This window comes from Rattus norvegicus, chromosome 2, assembly GCF_021556685.1.
Source record: "Rattus norvegicus strain SHRSP/BbbUtx chromosome 2, alternate assembly SHRSP_T2T, whole genome shotgun sequence".
Classification (NCBI taxonomy): domain Eukaryota; kingdom Metazoa; phylum Chordata; class Mammalia; order Rodentia; family Muridae; genus Rattus; species Rattus norvegicus.
This window is the reverse complement of record NC_141535.1, coordinates 13,466,891-13,492,116: the sequence shown is the minus strand read 5'-3', so window position 1 is coordinate 13,492,116 and position 25,226 is coordinate 13,466,891. Positions and strand designations below refer to the sequence as shown.

Below are 25,226 nucleotides of genomic sequence, written 5' to 3'. Positions count from 1 at the left end.
AATTCTGGTTAATAGTTTTTGCTCGCAGATAATGACCAGGCTTCCACTGTAACAAAACGGGAGCAATCGAGTGCAGTGTCTTTCCTGTTTTGTCTCTGTGTTGGTAGGTCTTGTGTAACAGCTAATCTCAGGATGCTGACAGGGCAGTTGCTCCACCCACTTAATGCCTCTTGGTTCTCGGTCTAAGCTTGCCTTGTGAGCAATCTTACGAAGCAGTTTTTACCCTTTCAGGACAGGGTAGCTCGTGAACACTGAGTGCAACGAATTTGGGAATTGAAGGAAGGATTGGAATTGTGTAGTTAGTGTCTTCTGAAAAGTCTTTTACTTTAGGAACTGAAATGCTAATAAACATGGCAGTCAAACCTTGTTTGATGGGACAATCATGAAATATGTTTTTAAGCAAGTAAACTGATTATTGATGACTGCCCATTCACATTTTCCTATACTCTTATTATTTGTATTTTGTCCAAACTTGTGATTTTTATTAGTTTTGTTTCATATAAGCACCAATACTTGGGAGTAACAACATACATTTTTAAAAACATCACTTCACACCAGACAGCCTTGGTATTATGGGTGTTTAGGATAATACAGGGCTGGGGTACAGCATTGTGCAAGCATGCATGAGACTGAGCGCTTACACGGCAGAGTCAGTGCAGTGGAACTAGGATATAGGAACTGAAAAGACCTATACGTTCATACTACACATGTGTGTTTTGTTATCTTATTTTGTTGTGTTTTACTCTGTGTTTCCTTTGCAAGAGGGTATGATTTCACCATCCAAGAGAATGGACTCCAGATAGATCAGCCTCCTGAAATTGGGAGCATCTCCGTTGTTCAAATCATAATAATGGAAAATGACAATGTAGAAGGCATCATTGAATTTGACCCAAAGTTCACCGACATCTCAGGTAAGCTTAGCTGGCTTCCCCTAACTTCCCCTAACTGCCACATTTTCTCAGTTGCAAAGGACGGGGAGTCTTACATTCATTTTTTTTTGATGAGAAAAAACTCCCCTGCATTTGTATGTTTACATTTAAAACTGTATTTTCAGTTGCTTTTAGGTAGTCTTGATCCTCTCTGTATTTTGCAAAGCCAATTGTTACTTGGCTTAGAAAAAAAATTGATGTTTAAACTTTAAGGATTATTAAAATATGTCTGTTCGAAGCATTGTTAAGTGCAGGAGACGTGGCCCAGTGGTTAAGAGTTCTTGCTGTTTGATCCTGTCTTAGTTAGACTTCTATTGTAGAGATGAAACATCGTGGCCAGAAGACAATTGGGAATTTATTTCATCTTATAACTTGTAGCTTGCCATCCTGAAGTCAGTGCAGGAATTCAAAGCAGGAATCTGGAGGTGGGAACTGACCCAGAAGCCATGGAGGAGCAGTGCTCTCTGGCTTGATCCTCATGGTCTGCACAATTCTCTTTCTCATGTGATCTAGGACCCCTGCCCAGGGGTGACAACCCTCACAATGGTTGGGGCACTTATGCACATCATTACTCAAGACACAGATTTGCCTGCAGGCTAGTCTTATGGAGCCGTCTTCTCAGTTAAGCTTCTTCTTTCCCAGATATGTCCAGGTTGTGTCGAGTCAACAGAAACCAAACAGCACACTGCTCTTGTCAAACTGGGTAGCTGGCTCACACTGCCTGGACTTCCAGCTCCAGCTCCCTCTGGCTTTGGGGCAATTTGCATATTCAAAGATCTATACATATGAATAAAAATTAAATAAATTCAAAATATTTTTAAAGAAAACCTTCCAAATTTATGTAGATTTAATTTGTAGGTGTCCATAGCTTAGTGTCTGTTTACTCTGTAGTGAGTAACCACCATCGAAATGAACATTCAACTGTTCTGTGGCTCTAGATAATGTCTGGGCTCATGATCTGGTCTTCAGCTCCTCCCAGGCCTGCCTAGTGTTACAATTTCCCTCTATCATAAAAATCAGAACACCTTTCTAGACAGAAAGTGAGGCTATTTTTCTAGAATATGCTTTTATTCAAAGGTAGGATATAAATATAATTTAAAAGTAAACATAATACCTTGTTTATGCAATGATTTATTGGCTTTATTGCCACTACCCAGATTCTTTGTCTCCTATCTTGAAAATGCAGCAGAGTCTCCTTCTGCAACATAAAATACCACAGAATCTCCTAAGGGCTTTTGGATGAGCCAGGGCTTATCACATAAGCTATTTCGTGAATTTCAGCTCACTACTGGTAAAGGGATGCTGCATTTTTACATTGAGAAATAATAGGATTTTTTTCTATTTACTCATTTCTCATTAATTCACTATTTCTGAGAAGAAGTTTTGGTAATGTATACTTTTTTAGTTTAAAAATTAAATTTGAATTTTTAAATTGAAATCAAACATTGATATTGATGTTTTCTGATAGATTTCCTAGGACCAGAAAATAATAGTTTATATATGTAGTTTAGAGCACTCATACACGTGCTATTGAAGTAGCCCAACCTGTAAATGTATCAGCTGCTGAGCCCGACAAGCCGAAATCAATCCTGTACACCAGCTGGAAGGAGAAGGGACGTGAGCCCAACAAGTTGTTCTCTGAACTCCACACATGTACACACAAGTACACACATGCACACACACACATACACACACACATATACGGGCACACGCACAAGTATACACAAGCACACACACACACACAAGTATGCACATGCACACACATATACACAAATACACAAGTACACACAGGCACACACATACACATACAAGTACACACACACATACATACACAAGTACACACAGGCACACACATATACACACACAAGTACACACAGATACATACACAGACAAGTATACACACACACACACACAGAAAATATAAATGAAAAATATCATGTGATGTTACATGCACTATTTGTATTTCAGCTAAATGTCTAAAGCAGTTCAGAGTATTTCCAAGTCATGCACGTTTTTATTTAATTTGTGCATATCATGAAGAAGAGGAAAGCCTGTACTAATGATTGCATAGGTTGCATTCATTTTTAAAAATGGATTCCTCCAAATCTCAACATATGGTGATCGATATTTATCACAAAGACCCACAAAACATTAATTAATTCTTTTAGGTGTGGTAAGTGAACTCTGAAAGACAGACGAGTATGCATTGGACCCTTGCCTTTAATTGCTTAGTCCAGTCTGGCTGAATCATGTAAGAGTCATTTGCTGTCCCGGTAACTGGCCTGATTCCTCATTCCCGTCGCAGTGGAGGAAGGTGCTGGAGTGATCCCACTCCCTGTCATGAGACTTCGAGGGACTTATGGCCGAGTGTCAGCTGATTTCAGCTCCCGGGACTCCTCCGCTGTTCCAGGAGGCTATGTACCGCGTGGTGGCTCAGTCACCTTTCAGCACGGGCAGAGCCTAAGCTTTATAAATGTCTCCATCGTTGATGACAACGACAGGTTAGTCATACAGAAACAGTGAACACACATGATGCATGGTTACTGTGGCCCAGCTCACAATGACCATGTGTGCTCCTGCACAGAAGCAGCACTTAAGAGAGACAGGGGAGGACCAAGAAAGGAGATTACACTGTGGCTGTACACCTCAGTTTTTCTCAGATAAGGGAAAGTTTTCTGTTCTGTACAAGATCTGGTCAGGATGTGGCAGCATTTTCCAGTCCACCTTCTGCAGTCAAGAGGGGGTTGTGAGAGCTTCTTGTAGAGTCTGTGTTTTGCTGAGCACCTCAGCATATGTGTGCCTGCTTGCATATGTCTGGCCGATGTGGAAGATGACGAGCTTTGTGGATTTTACAAGCATTCTAATAGCTTTAGACTCAGACTGTGTCTTCTTAACCATGCAGTGAATCGGAGAAGCAGCTTGAAATTCTGCTCATTGGAGCGACGGGTGGAGCGATCCTTGGGCGCCACCTAGTGAGCAAAATCACCATTGCCAAAAGTGACTCTCCCTTTGGCATCATAAGGTTTCTCAACCAAAGCAAAATTTCCGTTCCTAACCCCAATTCCACAATGGCTTTACATTTGGTGTTAGAGCGGACTGGCGGACTCTTGGGAGAGATTCAGGTAGAGTTATTATTCCTTTGTTGTTAAAAGAAATTTTGAAGTACTATATATGATGTTGGACTTTCTTACTCCCGAGATGTGTTTGTTTGATTATAGTTTTTACTACTAACTCCTTAACTAAGTGATAAGTGGCTTCTGAGCCTGATAAACATATTTGAAAATGATGTGAGCAGATCAAATTTGAATAGTAGCAAATCAGTTTTTTTTAAATCATATGTTCTATAAACTCTGATGGTAACTTTGGGATACCCAATGGGATGATGACCTGGGAGAAAGGAATTATCGATCCTGCAGAGAAATAAGACTGACCCATTGATAGGAGAAATCTATATATTTGGGGACTTACAATTGACACAAGATAACCAGAGACCAGACAGCCTGCAGGGCATTGATCGCACAGGACCCAGGACAGATGCAGGGCCAATCTGAGACCAATCTGAGATGCTACCATTAAATTCAAGGAGCATGACATCAAGGGAGGCTTAGCCAGAGAGGAGATCACCCTGTTCTCACTCCCTTAGGAGTGAGGCGGCAAGATGTGGACAGGTGGTTGTGTTAAAGATGGAGGCTGAAGCTGGAAAGGTTGCTCAGCTCAGCGGTTAAGAGCCCTGGGTTCGCTTCTAGAGATCCTTGCGTTCAGTTCCCAGCAACCATGATCTCTTCTGACATCTTATGCCCTCTTCTGGCATGTTGGGTATACACGTAGTAAAGCACACATAGAAGGAATAAAAATAAACACATGTGAAACAAGATGAAGGCTGAAGAAGAGAGAAGTTGCGGGCGACTCCTAGAAATTACCGGAATGTGGTGACTTTCATAGCTGGGGTAAATACTTAAGAATTCTGCTTTGTGAATGTTAATCTGACATCCTGCTAGAGAAGCCCATGGAGGGCTCATCTAGGTTGAGCTCTGCTTGTTGTCAGGGTACAGCAGGCTTGTGTGTAGGAAGCCATTGAAACCATGAGCTCGTAAGCACAGCAAGAGTTGTTAACAAGTACAGAGCAGAGCACTGGGCCTTATGAGGATCTGAGGAGGGAAGGAGAGGGGGAAGAACCTGGAGACAACAACAAAGAGGCATGGTGTTTCCAGAGGAAGGGAGGCCAGCACTGTTGAGAGGGAGAGGGATAACTGAAAAGAATGTATCACTGAGGAAGGAGCAGCTTTTTCCTTCCTCAAGATATGAAAACCATAGAGATTACAGCTATAGGAACCCAAATCTCTACTTGTTATAGTGGGAACATTAGTCCCTGATCCAGCGAATGAACACTTGCACTCAGTTCTACAATGGGAATTTAGGAAAAAAATGCTCACGTCAGAATTTCCACAGTTTGGGCATCTTATTCTACCATGCTCTGAGTGTGGGAATCCAAGCCCATGGCTGGACAATATTGCACTCATAAACTTTACCAATGCTTATATGTTTGTAACATATAAATACCTAAATACACTTTTTTTTGTCCTGTGATGATTACAAATGACTAGGTACCATTTCTTCATCTTTGTATTAGAGAATATTATTTTCAGCACAGATAAGCCTCATGTGTCCTAGAACAGTTTCATGTTTGTGTGCTTTTTCTAATAGTGCATGGACTGCAAAAAATCCTTTGCTCAAAGTTGATCTCTACTAAAATCTGATATCCCATGCAGGTGAGCTGGGAGATAGTAGGGCCCAATTCTGAGGAACTGTTACTGCCACAGCACGGAGACTTTGCAGACCCAGTGAGTGGCACGGTCTCATTTGGAGATGGGGAAGGTGGTGTGAGAACCATCATCCTCACAGTTTGTCCTCATGAAGAAACTGAAGCGGAAGAGACTTTTGTTGTTCAGCTTAAGCCTTTGAAAGAAGCCAAGTTAGATCCCAGAGCTAAAGCTGTTACGCTAACCGTAAGTCTGGACGTATTCACTGCAAATTTCAGATTTAGCGGATTTAGCAGACAGTTATTTTTGTTGCTTATGATATTATAATGCTGAGTAGAGAACGCTAAAAGCTGAGGAGGGGCTGGGGTGTGACTAAGTTGGTGCACTGCTTGCCTAGCATGCACAGAACCCAGGGCTCCCCAAACAGCACAGTGTGGCAATGTCCACCTGTAATGTAGCTGAGCACACAGGAGGTGGAGGCAGGAGGATCAGAAATTCAGGGTTATCCTCTGCTATGTAGTGAGTTTGAGGCAACCTGGTATACAGGAGACCCTGTCTCAAAACAAACAATGACATGAAAGTTTAATAATCCTTATGAATCAAACATTCTCATATTAATTACACAGCATCCTCATTATTAACAATTCTTATTAAAAATTTAGTAACATGTTAAACTACTTATTTTATAATCTTAGAGAGAATTTTGTGTGTGGAAAATATTTGACATTTCTAGAGAAGAGGTATTTGTTACTTCATGGTAAACATAGAATATTGTCATTTTTTTTAAAATCAGCATTTTATGAGTCAGACTGAAGGTTTTTGTTTACTTGGCTCAGTGATATGGTGCTGGATCTGGCCTGAGTTCAGTGTCTTTCATATGTGTTACCCAGTCTAGCAGAGGGGGATAATAATATAATTGATTCTAAAAACAGTAAAGAGAAATGATATATTTTAGTTTGAAAAATAGTGTTGTTTGGGGCCTGGATCTGTTAGTGTTTCCATGAGAAAAGCAATGAAATGGAAACACACACACACACACACACACACACACACACACACTCATATACACACACAAGCACACATATGCATACACACCATGTTTGAGGGGAGGGAAGGAGAGAGAGAGGAGGAGGGAGAGAAGGAGTTGATGAGTTGGCAGGAAACAGGGAAGAGTTGCTGCAGGCGTCTTGGCGTCCCTGTGTCAGGGACAGGAAACCCAAGCATGGCTTCTAAGCTGCAATCTTCCTTCTTTTCAAAGCTATTTTGCTCTGTAATCTTAGTTGATTGGATGGAATCAGCCCACGTTATTGAGGGTAATAGGTTTTATTTAGGAACAACTGATTCGAAAAGTTAATCCTATCTATAACTACCTTCACAGATACATCTAGAGTAGCATTTCACCAGAGTATTTAATGCCATATCTTTTCCTATTTGGTGCATAAAATTAGACAGCACAGGGGCTGGGGGGAATGCTCAGTGCTGGAACCCTTGCTGGGCACACACAGCACCCTAGGTTTGATCCGTGTCCTCAAAAGTAACAACCCCTGCCACAGGGCCTTTTTGTCTTTGTTCTATATTGTGGGAAGCATCTAAAAGGAGCCACCTGGCTGAATGATTTAAGCATAGGGTAACTAGGAAATGCAGGCACGAAACAAAATAACCTTTTACCTTCTATAGGTTACAGTTTTCTAATTGCTTCTATCTTTGACTGTAAGAATGGGTTAGATCTAGACAAAAGTCTAGCAGGAAGTTTTTTTTTTTTCCTTCAAGTGGATTGGCAGATTGTATCCAAGTTCTTCTTCTTTGTAGCATTTCTTCTGCTCATCCCTGGGTTAGTCTGTTAGATATTGCTATTTTGTTAGGGCTATTCGATATGCTATTCACTTCCTGTTAATGTTTGTTAGATACAGAAGTTTGGGGATCCAAATGGAGTCATCCATTTTGCTCCTGAGTCTTTATCTAAGAAAATGTTCTCCGAGCCACCACCGTCAGAAGGACCCATGCTTATATCCTTCCTTGTCACGAGATCCAAAGGCACCTCTGGAGAGATCACGGTATGACACTGTATTTGATTTTCCTGAAGGGGTATCAGTTTGCACATATGTGGTTAGGGGGACAGAGAAACTTTATGTTCTAGTTAAAGATTTTGCTGACTTGAAGTTGTTAGGGTTTGCCACGAAACTAAGGCATGTGTGCCTTTGCATTCTGTTACAAGAACCAGAGCCTTCTGTGTTCTCTCAGTGAAAGTTGGTACGCTGGGCAGAACTGACCACCGTCCTCATCATGGGGGCTGAGTTGTTTCCGATTTTCTCACTGGCTCTAACAGGGAACCTCCCTGCTTAGGCCCTTGGGGACATTTGTAAGTCGCTTATTATATTTGTCCTGGTCTTATTTCGCACAGAATGCTTCCACATGAACAACTGCTTTCTAAAAACCAGTCTGGGCTTGCTGACATAGCCTGCTTAAGGTGCTCTTGGAGTTCTGGTGCACTGGCTAAGAGATGAAGTTCATGTGTCTGTACGAACCAACATTTGTCTCAGTTTGTGACAATCCCCTAAATTTCATCTCTCCTCTGAATTGAAGAGTAGCTAGGTGGTTTTTTGTTTGTTTGTTTGTTTTTTTGTTTTCTATTTTCCTTTAAGTTTGCAGTTTGGTGGCAGCACTTGTGACATGAGTAATTAGTTGTATTTTACAGATAATATTTTCACTCAAACAACAAAAATAATTACTGAGTTACATAGTTACTTTGAAAGATTTTTAGAAACGTTAATGCTAAACTTTCATGTAAATAAGAACACCTTACACCAAAAGTAACCTGATATAAGCTGTGGAACGTCACTTATAGGTCATTATATAACCTAAGTTTACCTTCTTTCCTGAAAAAAATTTTTTTTACCATACTTGGTATTTTTATTGGATATTTTTATTTACATTTCAAATTTTATCCCCTTTCCCAATTTCTCCTCTACTATCCCATCTCCCCTCCCCCTGCTTTTATAAGGGCCCTTCCACACCCACCCACCCATGCCCTCCAACCTCCCTGCCCTGACATTCCTCTACACTGGGGCATCTAGCCTAGGGTTTCCCCTCCCGTTAATGCCGGACAAGGCCATCCTCTGCTACATATTTGGCTGGAGCCATGGGTCCATCCCAGTGTACTGTTGGGATGCTAGTTTAGTCCTTGGGAACTCTAGGGGGTCTGGTTGGTTGATATTGTTTTCTTCTTATGGGGTTGCAAACCCTTCAGCTCCTTCAGTCTTTTCTCTAACTCCTCCATTGAGGACACCATTCTCAGTTTAATGGTTGGCTGCAAGCATCCGCCTCTGTGTTTGTCAGGCTCTAGCAGAGCCTCTCAGGAGACAGCTATATCAGGCTCCTGTCACCATGTACTTCTTGGCATCTACAATATTGTCTGGGTCTGGTAGCTGTATATGGGATGAGTCCCCAAGTGGGGAAGTCTCTGGATAGCCTTTCCTTCAGCCTTTGCTCCAAACTTTGTCTCCTTATTTCCTCTTGTGAATATTTTTGTGAAACATCCACATTTTAGTCATCCTTCTTGATCCTCATGTGGTCTGTGGATTGTATCTTGGGTAATACGAATTTTTGGGCTAATATCATAACATGTGTGTGTGTTTTGTGATTAGCTCACTCAGGACGATATTTTCTAGTTCCATCCATCCATTTGCCTAAGAACTTCACAAAGTCATTTTTTTTAATAGCTGAATAGTTCTGTATTGTGTAAATTTACCACATTTTCTGTATCCATTCCTCCACTGAAGGACATTTGGGTTTTTTTTTCCAGCTTCTGGCTATTATAAATAAGGCTGCTATGAACACAGTGGAGCATGTGTCCTTGTTATACATTGGTGCATCATTTGGGTGTATGTCCAGGAGTGGTATAGCTGGTCCTCAGGTAGAACTATATCCAATTTTCTGAGGAATCAACAGACAGATTTCCAGAGTTGCTCTGCTAACTTACAATCCTACCAACAATGGAGGAGTGTTCCTCTTTCTTCACATTCTCGCCAGCCTCTGTTGTCACCTGAGTTTTTGATCTTAGCCATTCTGATTGGTGTGAGGTGTATCTCAGGGTTGTTTTGATTTGTGTTTCCCTGATGACTACGGATATTGAACATTTCTTTAGGTGCTTCTCACCAATTTGATATTCCTCAGCTGAGAATTCTTTGTTTAGCTCTATAGCACATTTTTAATAGGGTTATTTGATTCTCTGGAGGGTAACCTCTTGAGCTCTTTGTACATATTGGACATATATTGCCTTCTATCAGATGCAGGATTGATAAAGATCTTTTCCCAATCTGTTGGTTGCTGTTTTGTCCTATTGACAGTGTCCTTTGCCTTACAGAAGCTTTGCAATTTTCTGAGGTCCCATTTGTCAATTCTTGATCTTAGAGCATAAACCATTGGTGTTCTGTTCAGGAAATTTTCCCTTGTGCCCATATATTCAAGGCTCTTCTATTTCTTTAGGAGTTATAGGACTGTTTAGATGGTTTATTTGATCCTGATTTAACTTTGGTACCTGATATCTGTCTAGAAAGTTGTCCATTTCCTTCAGATTTTCCACTTTTGTTGATTATAGGCTTTTGTAGTAGGATCTAATGATTTTTTTTTAATTTTCTCAGTTTTTGTTGTTATGTCTCCCTTTTCATTTCTGATTTTGTTAATTTGGATATTGTCTCTGTGCCCTCTGGTTAGTCTGGCTAACGGTTTATCTATCTTGTTGATTTTATTAAAGAACCAGCTCCTGCTTTTGTTGATTTCTTTCTATAGTTCTCTTTGTTTCTACTTGGTTGATTTCAGCTGTGAGTTTGATTATTTCCTGCCTTCTACTCCTCCTGGGTGTATTTGCTTCTTTTTGTTCTAGAGCTTTGAGGTGTGCTGTCAAGCTGCTGACATATGCTCTCTCCTGTTTCTTTCTGCAGGCACTCAGCGCTATGAGTTTTCCTCTTAGCACAGCTTTCATTGTGTCCCATAAGTTTGGGTATGCTGTACCTTCCTTTGTATTAAATTTTCAAAATAATTTTTTTTTCGGAGCTGAGGACCGAACCCAGGGCCTTGCGCTTGCTAGGCAAGCGCTCTACCACTGAGCTAAATCCCTAACCCCTAAATTTTCAAACTTCTTCAATTTCTTTCTTTATTTCTTTTTTGACCAAGTTTTGAGTAGAGCATTGTTTAGCTTCTATGTGTATGTGGGCTTTTTGTTATTTTTGTTCTTATTGAAGACCAGCCTTAGTCCGTGGTGATCTGATAGGATGCATGGGATTATTTCTGTCTTCTTGTATCTTTTGAGGCCTGTTTTGTGACAGATTATATGGTCAGTTTTGGAGAAGGTACCATGAGATGCTGAGAGGAAAGTATATTCTTTTGTTTTAGGATGAAATGTTCTATAGATATCTGTTAAATCTGTTTGGTTCATAACTTCTGTTAGTTTCACTGTGTCTCTGTTTAGTTTCTGTTTCCATTATCTGTCCATTGATGAGAGAAGGGTGTTGAAGTCCCCCATTATTGCATGAGGTGCAATGTGTGCTTTGAGCTTTAGTAAGGTTTCTTTTGTGAATGTGGGTGCTCTTGCATTTGGAGCACAGATATTCAGAATTGAGAGTTCATCTTGGTGGACTTTTTCCTTGATGAATATGAAGTGTCCTTCCTTATCTTTTTTTGGTAACTTTTGGTTGAAAGTCAATTTTATTTAATATTAGAATGGCTACTCCAGCTTGTGTTTTGGGACCATTTGCTTGGAAACTTTTTTCCCAGTCTTTTTACTCTGAAGTAGTGTCTGTCTTTGTCACTGAGGTGTGTTTCCTACATGCAGCAAAATGCTGGGTCCTCTTTATATATCCAGTCTGTTAGTTTTTGTTTTTATTGGATCCAGTGGTATTGAGAGATATTAGGGACCAGTTATTGTTAGGGACTAGTATTTTTGTTGTTAGAGGTTGAATTATGTTTGGTTATCTTCTTTTGGATTTTTTAAAATAAGATTACTATCTTGCTTTTTCTAGGGTATAGTTTCTTCTCCCCACTCCCCGCCCTTGTGTTGCAGTTTTCCATCTATTATATTTTGTAGGTTTGGATTTGTGGAAATACGTTGTGTAAATTTGGTTTTGCTATGGAATATCTTGGTTTCTCCATCTATGTTAATTGAAAGTTTTGCTGGATATAGTAGCCTGGGCTGGCATTTGCATTCTCTTAGGGTCTGCATGACATCTGTCCAGGATCTTCTGGCTTTCATTGTCTCTGGTGAGAAGTCTGGTGTGATTCTGATAGGTCTGCCTTTATATGTTACTTGACCTTTTTCCCTTACTGCTTTTAATATTCTTTCTTTGTTTTGTGCATTTGGTGTTTTGACTATTATGTGATGAGAGGAATTTCTTTTCTGGTCCAATCTATTTGGAGTTCTGTAGGCTTCTTGTATGCTTATGGGCATCTCGTTCTTTAGGTTAGGGAAGTTTTTTTTCTATAATTTCTTTGAAGATATTTAGTGGCCCTTTAAGTTGTGAATCTTCACTCCATTCTATTCCTATTATCCTTAGGTTTGATCTTCTCATTGTGTCCTGGATTTCCTGGATATTCTGGGTTAGGAACTTTTTGTGTTTTGCATTTTCTTTCACTGCTGTATCAATGTTTTCTATGGTATCTTCTTCCCCCGAGGTTCTCTCTTCTATCTCTAGTATTCTGTGGGTGATGCTTTTGTCTATGACTCCTGATCTCTTTCCTAGGTTTTCTATCTTCAGGGTTGTCTCTCTTTGTGATGTCTTCATTGTTTCTGTTTCCAGTTTTAAATCCTGAATGGTTTTGTTCAATTCCTTTACCTGTTTTGTTATGTTTTCCTGTAATTCTTTAAGGAATTTTTGTGTTTCCTCTTTAAGGGCTTGTACCTGTTTACCTGTTTTGTTCTGTATTTCTTTAAGGGAGTTATTTATGCCATTCTTAAAGTCCTGTAACATCATCATGATGTGATTTTAAATCAGAATCTTGCTTTTCTGGTGTGTGGGGGGTATCCAGAAGTTGATGTGTTGAGAGAACTGGGTTCTGATGAGGCTAAGTGGCCTTGGTTTCTGTTGCTTAGATTCTTGCACTTGCCTGTCACCTTCCAATTATCTGTGGTGTTAGGTCGTCTTGTTCTCTCTGAGATTGGCTTGACCCTCCTGTAAGCCCTCTATGTCAGCCCTCCTGGGAGAGCAGCTCTCTCCCGGCCAGATCTGAGTCCAGAGAGCTGTGGCACAGGGTCAGGTCAGGGCACAGATGGAAACCAAAAGGATCTCCTGCAAAATTTCTTACTTCATTTTCAGTAGAGCATAATAATATTCATATATGTGCATACATTTTTAAATCTTATTATCCATTCATCTATTAAGTACAACTTGCTACAGTTTATGAAGCAACAGTAAATGTACAACTATCTTTATAGTGCGGCCTGGGGTTCTCTGGGTGGATGTGAAGGAGTGAGTTGGGATGTACCTTATACATATCTTTGGCATTGAAATTCTGTGTATGGTTCACAAACTGATGTATATGTGGAACTGGCACCTTAGAGTTTACTTGCTTCCCCATCCTTTCAAATCGTGGTCTTCTATCCTTCAGATTTGCATAGGAAAGGGGTCACTGTGCATATATTAGCATATACTTCCAAGTGTGTCTGAATGTAAGAGCGTGTAACTTTCGTTTCTCTTTTGAAGAAGTGTAGTCTGGAGGTTTCTCTTTGTACCTCCTGAGCTACCTAACTTCTGCTTTTCTTCCTCTCATCTAGGTGCACTGGGAGCTAAGCAGTGAGTTTGACCTTACGGGAGACTTCCTTTCCACCCGAGGATTTTTCACCATTGCTGATGGAGACAGCGAAGCAAGCTTTGATGTCCATTTGCTGCCAGATGATGTCCCTGAGATAGAGGAAGAATATGTTGTCCAGCTAGTTTCTGTAGAGGGAGGTGCAGAACTGGACCTGGAGAAATGCACCTCGAGGTTCTCTGTATCTGCCAATGATGACCCGCATGGCATATTTGCCCTTTATTCAGATCAGCAGTCAGTACTGATTGGGCAGAACCTCATTAGATCCATCCAAATTAACATCACCCGGCTTGCTGGAGTGTTTGGTGCTGTGGCTGTGACACTTCAAATACTGTCTGACAATAAGGAAGACCCAGTTGCTACTGAAAATGAAGAGAGACAAATGGTGATCAAAGATGGGGCCAGATATAAAGTAGGCTTGGTGCCCTTGAAAAATCAGGTTTGTTGCACTTTAAATTCCTGAGAATTGTAGCAGAACTCATTTGGGAGAGCCCTATGTACATCTGGATCAGATGCTGAAAGGTTTAGTTTGGTATTTAAAGCTAACCTATAAGACAAACTCGCAAAATGCATAGTAATTCTTGGATAATACATTGGTGAATACATTCTATTTGGAAATAGTAGATCTTCACCCAGATTCTGGTAGGGGCTAAGTTAGTATTTACCAAGATCAGTGGTCAGTGCATTGAGAACCAACACATGTTCCCTGGGATTTGGACAGCTATAAACACAGTCTGATAGCTTCGCTTCTATACGTAGAGATGTGTAACATTGGAATTGACTGTGACTGTCTGAGATGGTGAGGCGAAGGAAGAATAGCAAACTATCCTGCTGACATTTGGTGTAACCATGATAAGAATGCCTGTTCTTGGGATAGGTGAGACAGTTCATGGAATAAGGATACTTGTCACCAAGATGACCTAAATTTAATCCCAGTGGCATACATGGTGGAAGGAGAGAACTAGCTTTCACAATTTGTCTTTTGACCTTCATACTGGAGCAATGGCAGCATAGGCCCCATGTAAAGAAAGACCCCTAATAAAGTCCTTGGGAGGCAAAGGCATATAGATCTTTGCTAGTTGAAGCCAGTATGATCTACATAGTGAGTTCCAGACTAGCTAGGGCTACATAGAAATGCTCTGCCTCAAAATAAAGTAATGTTTTAAGCAATTTGTGCATAGATTTCTGTGAGACATGCACATGCCCCCCCCATACATACAAGGCTAGATGCCAGACTGCTAGAAGACCCCAGCAGGCTTTGCTGTCTCCATACACCAGAAGGGACTTAAGCACCGTGTAAATTTTCACAAGCACAGTATGTATTTCTCCCTCTGTTACATGAGAGATGCTCATTTAGTTCATTCACATGGCACTTAGTGGTGTTTGTATTTTATGGCTAAGAAATCTGCCCAGAAAGTGCCTAGATTAGAGCCTTGACGAAAATCTAAAGCTTGCTTTGAGAAACTAGAAGGACGTCTCAAGATTGTGGTGGAGGGTACTGTTGCAGGGGGAAATGACAGAGTAGAAATTTGAAGTCCCAAGGAGCACCCACATGAATTCAGTGGCTGCCAAGCACTGGAGTGATGTTTTCAGTTAGCCAGCTGGTGTTAGCTAAGCAAGGACTAGAATAGAGGGGCAAAACATATCGCTTTATTAAAGGGCCTTACTTGGAGAACTGTCCAGAATGAGGATGGACGTGTCCAGCACTGGGGAGGTTGGAGCTGTCTTGAAAAACCACAGATAACCTGATATGTCTTCCATTGTAGATCTTGCCATGGGTCAGGCAAGAACTGGTGTAAACAGGAAAACTCTAATTGAACACAGAGCTACATTTTAATTGATGCACATTTGGTCTTTTGTGTTTCTGAAAATGACAACGTTGAGAGTGAGTTACTCTGATGCCAGAAGGTTACCATAAGACCATAAGACACTAACGGGGAAATGCAGAGATTTTTCTGTTCATGCCATCCTTGCTTCCTACAGACTTACGATCATGGTAACGAGGTCCCTTTAAATGATGAACACCATGCTGTAAAAATTTTTAATCTTTTGTACATATAGTTTTGTTGACGCTTAGTGAATGGGGAAAGTTGAGACTTTTAGTAAGGCATTGCTATCACAGTTCTGACATTTTTGCAGATCTGTGGGAAACTGATTCAAGTATGACTAATTTGTCAATTTTAAAAATCTATGTCCTGTGCCTAAAAACATCTGTACAAAAAGACATAATGAAAATATGGGGAAATGATATGTGCATTAGTTAACAGGTAAGGGGTTACTCACAGGAGTAGAAATAATAAATGACTTTGCATCACCAAACCCTCCCCAGCATGGGTGACAAGTGCACAAAAGTTGGGGACTTGCAGCATCATGTACAGCCTTCAGGCAGCTCATCAGGTGTAAGAGAGTTCTTTCTAAATGACTCCATTAGTCTAAACCTCTTTCAGGCAACTCAGCTGGTTCTGCTTCTTCCAGGCAGCTGTTCTGGTCTCATCTTCTCTGCAACTTGGCTTGTCTACTCTTGTGAAGAAGGTGCCTAATGAAGCTGGTCAGTTTCAGGGACTTCCTGAAGCCAATTTGTTGCTTACCTTCCTTTGTAAGAAGCTTCCCTATAAGAGGGAATGGTTCAACCTCAGAGGAAACTGTAAATGACATATATCTATCAGATTTCTTTCCTGTGGGGCTTAGGTCATTGCAGAAGAGAAGGCAGAATGATTATACGAGCCATAGGTAGTGGAGGATGGCTGTGAAGCAATGTTTTCTGCATTTGACAAACCATTCCACACATCAACTCACAGCAACTCTGATTGTATGCCCAAGACCTGAACAAGATCTAGCCAGTCAAAATCTCAATGTAGCAGGGGAACTTATAAAACTCCACCACTAGTCAAGGAGTTATTGACAACTGATGGATACTGGAATAGGAAAGGTCAGTTTTCTTCAGAGTTGTGACCTCTGACAGGTTGTCTGTGCTCCAGTGGGTGGTGCTCCACCATGCACGTGCTGGCAGCACTCAGTGAACTCATAGACTTAATAAAGACTACATGAAGTTGAGAGGGAAACATGATAAAGGGAAATAAGAGGTGCAAGGGAGGGAGTGGAAGGTGGATTTAATCAAAACACATTATGTGTGCACATGAAATTCTCCAAAGAATTATGAATGTAAAATGCCTATTCCATATACCCATACCATCACTTTCTGACCATATTCAAGTCATAATCTGCTGGTAAACACTAAACGTCATTGCTTTAACTTTTCAATGAAGGTATTTTTATAATGTTGTAGTATGGGGTCACTGACTACTAAGGTTTGCCATAGAGAAATGTATACCTATCTGTTATTTCTATCAGGCAGTATTTATAGTACAGAACTGCTCTCAGGCTATGTATAGGAAAAATCCTACATAATACATTTTGTAGGAACAAGTGAGCCCAATCTACCTAGCCACCAGGTCATTTATAGTGGCCTGTATGTCTGAAAGTCAGTGGTCATTTTTTTTTCCTGTCACATAGAAATCTAAATAGTATAGCTTGTAATATCATTTGTTTTTTAAGACCATATTTGGATTGTTATCTATGTGTTTCTTAATACCTGTGAATATATTATACTTGTCTTCACAACTTTTTAGTAAAGATTAGAGGAATCTTACTAGCAGATACATGTATGAAGTTTTTTTTTCTGCATGTGATCACAGTTTTCACTAGCTTATTTCAAATTTTATGGGAATCTTCACTTTCATAAGCATTCTACATGTGACACAAAAGCCACCTGGAAATGCAGTGCTAGGGCTTGTGCTTGCTTTTTTGTTTATTAGCATCCACTCGCACACGTCCAGAGGTGTGTAGCATATGATCACACCTAAGTCATTGCGGTTTTATGTAAGACATCATACAGGTGAAGGCATGTACAAGATACAACAAGGCCTGTCATTGGACAAGAAGGAAGGATGGGTGGGAGAAAAGTTTTAGAGAGAAGAAGAGACTGGAGCGAGGCAAGAGAAGCCCTGGAGAGAACATGGAGGCTGATGTTAAGATTTCTTTACAGGTTGTTTGAATATTATTAGGGGATGGATGTGTACAAGGCTTTGTATATCTAGATGAGCAAATTATATCTTATCAATTGGATCAGAGGTTATTGTGTTGCGTGCTCTTTCATATGGTGATTTAAGTTTAAGAGAGTATGTGGTGGTGGAGACACTGGGCCACCATGGAATTGGAATGTGTGTGTTTGGCATGGTGGCAACCTGCCTTGGGAACTAGACAGGTAGAGAGATTGTTGCCAAGCTCAGAGAGAAGCCATCAGCAGGAGCAAAGCGGGTGAGAGGCTTTGCTGACTGAGATGAAGATATCTACCAGATATCTTGGGGCACTACGGTGCCAGATCTAGTGTGGGGTAAAAGAAACCTTTTTAAAAAAATAATTTTACAGCAACAGTTTTATCTTCCAGGTAAGTGTTTAGAGACAAGATTTACATGTACATGAACCAAAAGTAGGACTTTTTCCAATGGCCACCTTCCTCCATTCATCCTCAACATATATAACAAATACATTTTTCTTTGATATTTGAGGTTTTCATTATAAGAATTTTTATAAACTCTTCTCTGCTCGATGTTGCTGGGTGAAAGTGAGCGCTTTAGACAAATAAGCCCCAGAGAATCAGCAAATGCATTTAAATATTTAATCCTTTATGAGGTGGCATCTGATCTTTAAATGGGTCTGTGGAAGGTTCTATCAAACTCTAAAAGCTAAAAGCATCCTTAGTGCTGGTCTAACGCCAGGACCTTGCATTGGCTTTTGGGCTGTTCCTCCAAGTGAGCATACTAAGGACCCAGTCTGGTTTTAGAGGAGTGCAAGCTAGAATGTAGAAACAGATGGACTTTTCTGCATGGCTCAGATATTAAGCACTTAGATCATGCCAGTTATTCTCAGCAGTGAAAGTTGAATGGGACTTGGTCACTACTGCTCTGTTCAGAAGTTCCACGTCCTGGTTGTTTTTTGTCTACTTGACACAAGCTAGAATCAGTTGGGAAGAGGGACCTTCAGTTGAGAAATCTCTCTCTATAAGATAGCCTATAGGCAAGTCTGTTTGTTTTGTTTTATTTGGTTTTGGCTTTGTTTGTTTTGATTAGCGATTTATAAAAGAAAGCTCAACTCACTGTGGACAGTTCTGTCCCTGGGCTGTTGCATAAAAAAATCAGGTTGAGCAAACCATGAGGAGCAAACCAGTAAGCAGCATTCTTCCATGGCTTCTGCTTCAGTTCCTGCCTGTTGGTCCCTGACTTGAGTTCCTACCCTGATGCAGTGTGTCCTGGGAGTTGTAAGCTGAATTAAACCCTTTCCTCCCCATGTTGCTTTTTGTCACAGTGTTTGTCATAGTTAAGGCTCCCGAGAGAAGAAACCATCCAGTAACAGCCAATTACAAACACACATGGATTTGCAGTATCAGAGATGCACATGGATAACATAAGATCATAAGTTATTTGGTTTTAATTATTTATTCATTTTTATGTATATGAGTAGTTTTACCTGCAGGTATGTCTGTGAACCACATGTTTTTTACTGGTCCTCAAAGACCAGATGAGGTTTTCAGATACCCTGGGACTACAGTTATAGACAGTTATGTGTTGCCATATGGAGCTTGGAATTGAACCTGAGTGCTTTAGAACAGTAGTCAGTGCTCTTATCTCCAAGCCATCTTTTAGCTTATTCATAACTTATTTTTATTTGTACACAAATACTCACTCACTGAAGATGTATATATAATCTCCTAACATAATTCTTGTCCAACTTTAATATCAGTTGCTTCTGGGAGTGTGTGTGCTGAATAGGCCAAGAGCAGAGGTCCTAGGCAGAAAGGGTCTAATGACTTGCTACTTCAGAGTTGTACTTCATTCTTTATGAAATTGGAAAAAAATCATTAGCTACCCAGCCATTAGTTGGCCTGAATGGGGATGGGACATCTGGGAAAGGTCAGGTGCATTTGAAGGACTTACAGTGCTATGATTTGCCTGCCTAGCAATGACCTAAAAGTTCTGTTCAGAGTGTCATCTTGAGAGAATGAAACCTGTGCTTCGCTCATGCCATGTGTTTGTGACAACCATGTGTGTACCTTGTGTGTCCAGGAGCAGGAGTGGGCTGAAGTTCATTGTAGCCATAGGACATGTTTCTCAAACAAACATGGTTGCTTTGGACTCCACAAACATGCACACTTTTTTTTTGGTTCTTTTTTTCGGAGCTGGGGACCGAACCCAGGGCCTTGTGCTTCCTAGGTAAGCGCTCTACCACTGAGCTAAATCCCCAGCCCCAACATGCACACTTTTTAAAGCCATGTTCTTTGTTTGGAACCAGTTAGGGGTCCACCATTGTCAATAGTTGTTTCTCAGTGAGAAGACACTGTGAGTTTCAGATACTTCTAGTGTGATAGCAGTGTGTAAGTTCACAGTTTCCCAGTTTGCTAATCCTTGACATTAGTAATCTAGCACATGCGCTAATGATCTTTATTTGCTCAGAGTACCGAAGTGACAGAGGTACCCATGTCACAGTCTGTTCTGAGTGGCTGTCATTAGAATCCACAGTTCCTGCTTACTGAAGAAGGCAGCAGTGGGCCTCCCTGGGTCACCCGCCCTCACTCTATTCTGCTTTTTCCATCTCCTGGGCTCTGTGGAGATGTCTCCTTTGCTCCATTACTATTCCAGCACATGAGGAAGGGCTGTAAATTCCTACATTTGTTTTCTACAACTACAGCCATGCACCCTACCCTCTAAAATCTGGGGGCTTCTTTTTAAAGAAGAAAGAGCTGGGGAAAGCTGGGACTGACCCAACTGTCCTCTACCAACGGAACTCATGTGTGTGCATGTCTCCTTTTCCTCTGAAGACTCCTTAACTGTTTGTTTACAGGTCTTCCTATCACTGGGCTCCAATTTCACCCTGCGGCTGCTGTCAGCAAGGCTTCTGAGTGGACCCTTCTATGGAATGCCAACAATTCACCAGGAAGCAAATCAAGCTTTTCTCTCTGTTCCTGAGGAAGCTGCCAATTCCCAGGTAACTGGTCCTGGATGTAATTCTCATAGTTAACCACAAGAGGGCAGCACAAGTAGGAAGTGCTAAGGTCTTCAAGAATTTTTATTCGTTCATTCAAAATAGTTTTATTGATTTTTGGGGGCGGGGGAGGGCGAAATTCACCTCAAACACCCCCGATCTCACCCACTTCCCAGTTCTTTCATATCTGCCTTCTTGCCCTTGCCACCCCCCCACAACCCCAAATAACAACAGCAAACGAGCCCGATTTGTATCGCCCTCACAGTCTCCGAAGCGTGATCAAAGTCCCAGTGGCCATCCCCCTAATGAAAACTGAGTTCTTCCCCCACCACACACCCGGTGGAAGTCATCAACCTTGGAGAGCTACACCTCAGCATCCGTATCACAATTGCTATTTTATTTTACTTTTCCTTATTTATTTTTTCTACTTCTTTTTTATTTTTATTTTTTTATTAACTTGAGTATTTCTTATTTACATTTTGAATGTTATTCCCTTTCCCGGTTTCCGGGCAAACATCCCCCTAATTCCCCCCTCCCCCCCCCCCTTTTTTTTTTTTTTTGGTAATTTTTTTGGAGCTGGGGACCGAACCCAGGGCCTTGCGCTTCCTAGGCAAGTGCTCTACCACTGAGCTAAATCCCCAACTTCCCCTCCCCTTCTTTATGGGTGTTCCCCTCCCCATCCTCCCCCCATTGCCGCCCTCCCCCCATAGTCTAGTTCACTGGGGGTTCAGTCTTAGCAGGACCCAGGGCTTCCCCTTCCACTGGTGCTCTTACTAGGATATTCATTGCTACCTATGAGGTCAGAGTCCAGGGTCAGTCCATGCATAGCCTTTGGGTAGTGGCTCTCAATCCTATTTGTTTATTTTTATCTTACTTTCCATCCCACTAATTGTACCTCTCCCGACAGCCCCTCCCCCAGTCCCCATCTCTGAGTACGTGGGTCCCCGCTGGGTATTCCCCGACCCTGGCACATCAAGTCTTTGGTAGTCTAGGCACATCCTCTCCCTCTGAGGGCCGACAAGGCAGCCCAGCTAGAAGAAAATATCCCACAGTCAGGCAGCAGCTTTTGGGATATACCGGCTGCAGTTGTTCGGGACCCCCATGAAGACCAAGCAGCACATCTACTGCACATGCACGGGGAGCCTAGGACAGAGTTTTAAGAGTTCTCTTAATGCCAACAATTCACCAGGAAGCAAATCAAGCTTTTCTCTCAGCTCCTGAGGAAGCTGCCAATTCCCAGGTAACTGGTCCTGGATGTAGTTCTCACAGATAACCACCAGAGGGCAGCACAAGTGGCCACTTGATGACTTCCTTTCTAGGCTGTTGCATTTGGAGGTTGTGGGGTGCTTGGGTGTGAGTAGGGCTCATCGCGGAAACTTCATGTGTCCGTCTTTCTCAGTTTTTCTCAATTGTGTGTCTACACTCATCGATGTCACTGTCAAAGTAGTCTCCTGGCTCTTTGTAGCCACCTGGAGCTCAGATCATGGGCTTCCTCGTGGTTTCTGGGGACAGTACACACCACGAACAAAGAATTTATTTTTAAGAATGTGTGTGTGTGTGTGTGTGTGTGTGTGTGTGTGTGTGTGTGTGTGTGTGTGTGTGTGTGTGTGTGTGTGTTTTAAATTCTCTGCGAATTGAATGCAGTGGATTTTGGTCTTCTCTTTCCACGTAACTCCTCCAAGAACCATGCCCCTCCCCCGATGGCATTAAATTTCTGAACCCCCCTTTGCAATGGACAAGCACATCCACGTAGTGCTGCCCTTTATTCCTGGGTTGGGAGCGTCCATTGGAGTGTGATTGACCTACCAGAGGCAGAAACTGACACAAGACTGGGGATTTTGTTTGTTTTGTTCTGTTTTTTTTTTTTTTTTTTTAAGATTAACCACCTTTTCAATTGTAAACAGTCCCATGCATCTCAAAGGATCCCTCCTAGAAAAATAATCTGTCAATTTTAAATATCAGTTATAAAATTTACTTGTCATTGCAGCTTGTTGAAAGATTTAATTTTGAACAGCTAGAATGTAAGGCCCTTTTTAAAGGCGCAGTCAGGTAAAGCCAAACATTTCCAAGTGTAAAATCTTTAACATTGAGGCATTTAATGCTAAATAAGGAAAATTGGAATGAAGCATTATCTATTTTTTCATTTCCTAACATTACTGAGTCTGTATCTATGTTAAAAAGATTATCCCTAGTCACTCGATAGGCTGGCAAAAACAAAACAAATAAAATAAAAACCAGCAATGAGACCCTCTTAGGCTCTTTACATAAAAGAAAAATTGCTATTGGCTGTGAAGTGTTCTTTCCTAGCTGGTCTGAGGGATAACCTGTCCACAGTGAATTCAAGCCTGGTCTACCGGGGACTAAGTACCATGGAGCAGTGATGGTGTAGGGTCTGGGATGGACAACTGCAGATCATTAGCACAGGCTCGTCAGCTGCTCCCTCCTGGACGTCTCCTCCACAGGGAATGAATTTGCTCTCTCCCTAAAGTGGAGTCCACAAAGATTAAAACCAAGACAAATAGACCATAGCCGGCACACATCTTTCATCCCAGCACGCAGGATGAAGAGTCAGGTGATTTCTGTGTGACCAGCTCAGTCTATACAGTGAGTCCCAGGACCAGGGCTATGATACGACCCTGGTTCTAAAAGGAGAAGAAACACCGTAAAGTTGCAGTTGCTCTTTGGCGTTTGAGAGCTTCAGAAATGAAGCGTCTCTCAGAGAACCAGGTTTCCAGATGTATGCCATCAGAATTTTAAAGGAGGAGATGTTCTACTCTAACTGCTGGTTCAGTGGCAGCCCGATTTTCATTTGTTGAGAGCAGGAGATGTAACCTGAGCTGTTCACTCAGATGAGACTGGGAATCAGGCTTTATTCAAAACCACCGATTAGAACTAATTTGGGCTATAAATCACATACCCTGGAAGAGTAACAAAAAAATCTTGTTTGATGGTTATTTGAAGTGTAACTACTTCAAAGAAGCAAGTAGAAAAACAAAAACTACAATCCCCCAAACCCACTTACCTCTGAAGCTTTCTGAGTGTACCCCAAATGTCCAATTTAATGAAGGAACTGAAAGCCTTAACCGAGGGTCTGCTTTGATGAGGAATGAAGGAAGCAGGTTAAGTCTTCCTGCCTCTCATCCTGGTGCTTCATGCCCGCTATCCCAGCCTCGGAGACTGAAGCTGCAAGACCAGAAGTTCAAGGTCTTCCTTGGCTGTCTAGTGAGTTACCAGCCAGGCCTCCATACACAAAACATTGCCTGTAGGATAAACTCATTAACATTAATGAATAAATGAAAGACATACAGTCGCTACGGATTCTTCCTTGGCTGTCTAGTGAGTTACCAGCCAGGCCTCCATACACAAAACATTGCCTGTAGGATAAACTCATTAACGTTAATGAATAAATGAAAGACATACAGTCGCTACGGATTCTTAAAACAATGTAATTTAAACTCTTTTTTTATTTAATTATTATTACACTTATTTTTTGGATATTTTATAATTCAAATGATTACTTTAAAAAAAAAGAAAACTTGAAACTAGAATCTGAAGCATAGGACAGGATGAAATTTTTTTTTAAAGTTTTTTTTTTCTTTTTTTTTTGGAGCTTTGGACCAAACCCAGGGCCTTGCGATTGCTAGGCAAGCGCTCTACCGCTGAGCTAAATCCCCAACCCCCAGGATGAAATTTTAAATCTGAGATGTTAAGTATTTCTCCTCTAAGTGTATCATCATTTAGGGGAATAAATTGTAAAATCTAAAGAGTTAGTGACATGTTTATAAAAAAGATGAAGAGAGGAGGGGCTATGTTTTGGTGGAGGTGTGGTGAGGTCTGGGGGAAGGGGGTGCCTTTGCAGGCCCATGCTGAGGCATCCCTTCCCCTGAGAGACCAGTCATGGAATAGACTTTATTCAGGGCATGGGGAGGGGAATTGAGAGGGTAGTAGAGACAGAGAGAGGCAAAAGGCGGAGGGGAGAGGAAGGGAGAGGAAGGGAGGGGAGAGGAGAGGAGAGAAGTAGAGGTCTACCATGAGCACATAAAGAAATAGGGGGAAAGAGAATGGGGAGAGAGCAGGAGCAAGAAGGCAAGAGCAAGAGAGACAGGAGGGGCCAAGAGGCCTTTTTTATAGTGAGTCAGGCATGCCTGGCTGTTGCCAGGTAACTGGGGTGAGCAGAGCTTAGACACAATACTAACAGTCTTAATCATTTTTCAGAGAACAGGAAAGCTCCCCAGGTGCTCATGTCCTCTAAGCATGTCTTTCTTTAGGTTGGATTCGAATCCACTGCTTTCCAACTCATTGACATCACGGCCGGCACAAGCCAAGTCACAGTCTCCAGGAGAGGTACATATGGCAGGCTGTCTGTGGCCTGGACCACAGGATATGCTCCTGGCTCAGAAATCCCTGAGCCTATTGCCATCGGCAATATGACGCCAACTCTCGGTGAGTAAAGCTCTTCTAGTCCAGTCTGCAGAATATGGAGCTGTGTCGTTGACAGCCATCCAAGGTTATCCCTCCTCTCAATACTGAACTGTATGAGTACTACTCAGTGTTCTTAGCTTGAAAGCAGTGCTCCTTTGCAGAACCAGGGTGTTAGGGCTCCTTGGTGAGGAGGAGGGGAATTGTTCAACCAGATTGAAATCTTTATACACCATGGAACAGTGATGATGACCAAGCAAACAGCTCCGTCAATCCTTGA

The 25,226-nt window shown here is 41.6% G+C and overlaps 1 protein-coding gene across 1 annotated transcript in view; it reads left to right on the top strand.

Moving 5' to 3' along the window:
• The window catches only part of Adgrv1 (adhesion G protein-coupled receptor V1), a 579,866-nt gene that overhangs the window by 180,680 nt on the left and 373,960 nt on the right, over positions 1–25,226 (top strand). Inside the window, exons 65-72 of the mRNA XM_087635923.1 lie at positions 763–911; positions 3,235–3,430; positions 3,832–4,051; positions 5,699–5,935; positions 7,594–7,743; positions 13,455–13,928; positions 20,387–20,530; positions 24,796–24,970. Coding sequence (XP_087492049.1) covers positions 763–911; positions 3,235–3,430; positions 3,832–4,051; positions 5,699–5,935; positions 7,594–7,743; positions 13,455–13,928; positions 20,387–20,530; positions 24,796–24,970 — 1,745 coding nt within the window. The remainder of the gene's footprint in view (positions 1–762; positions 912–3,234; positions 3,431–3,831; positions 4,052–5,698; positions 5,936–7,593; positions 7,744–13,454; positions 13,929–20,386; positions 20,531–24,795; positions 24,971–25,226) is intronic.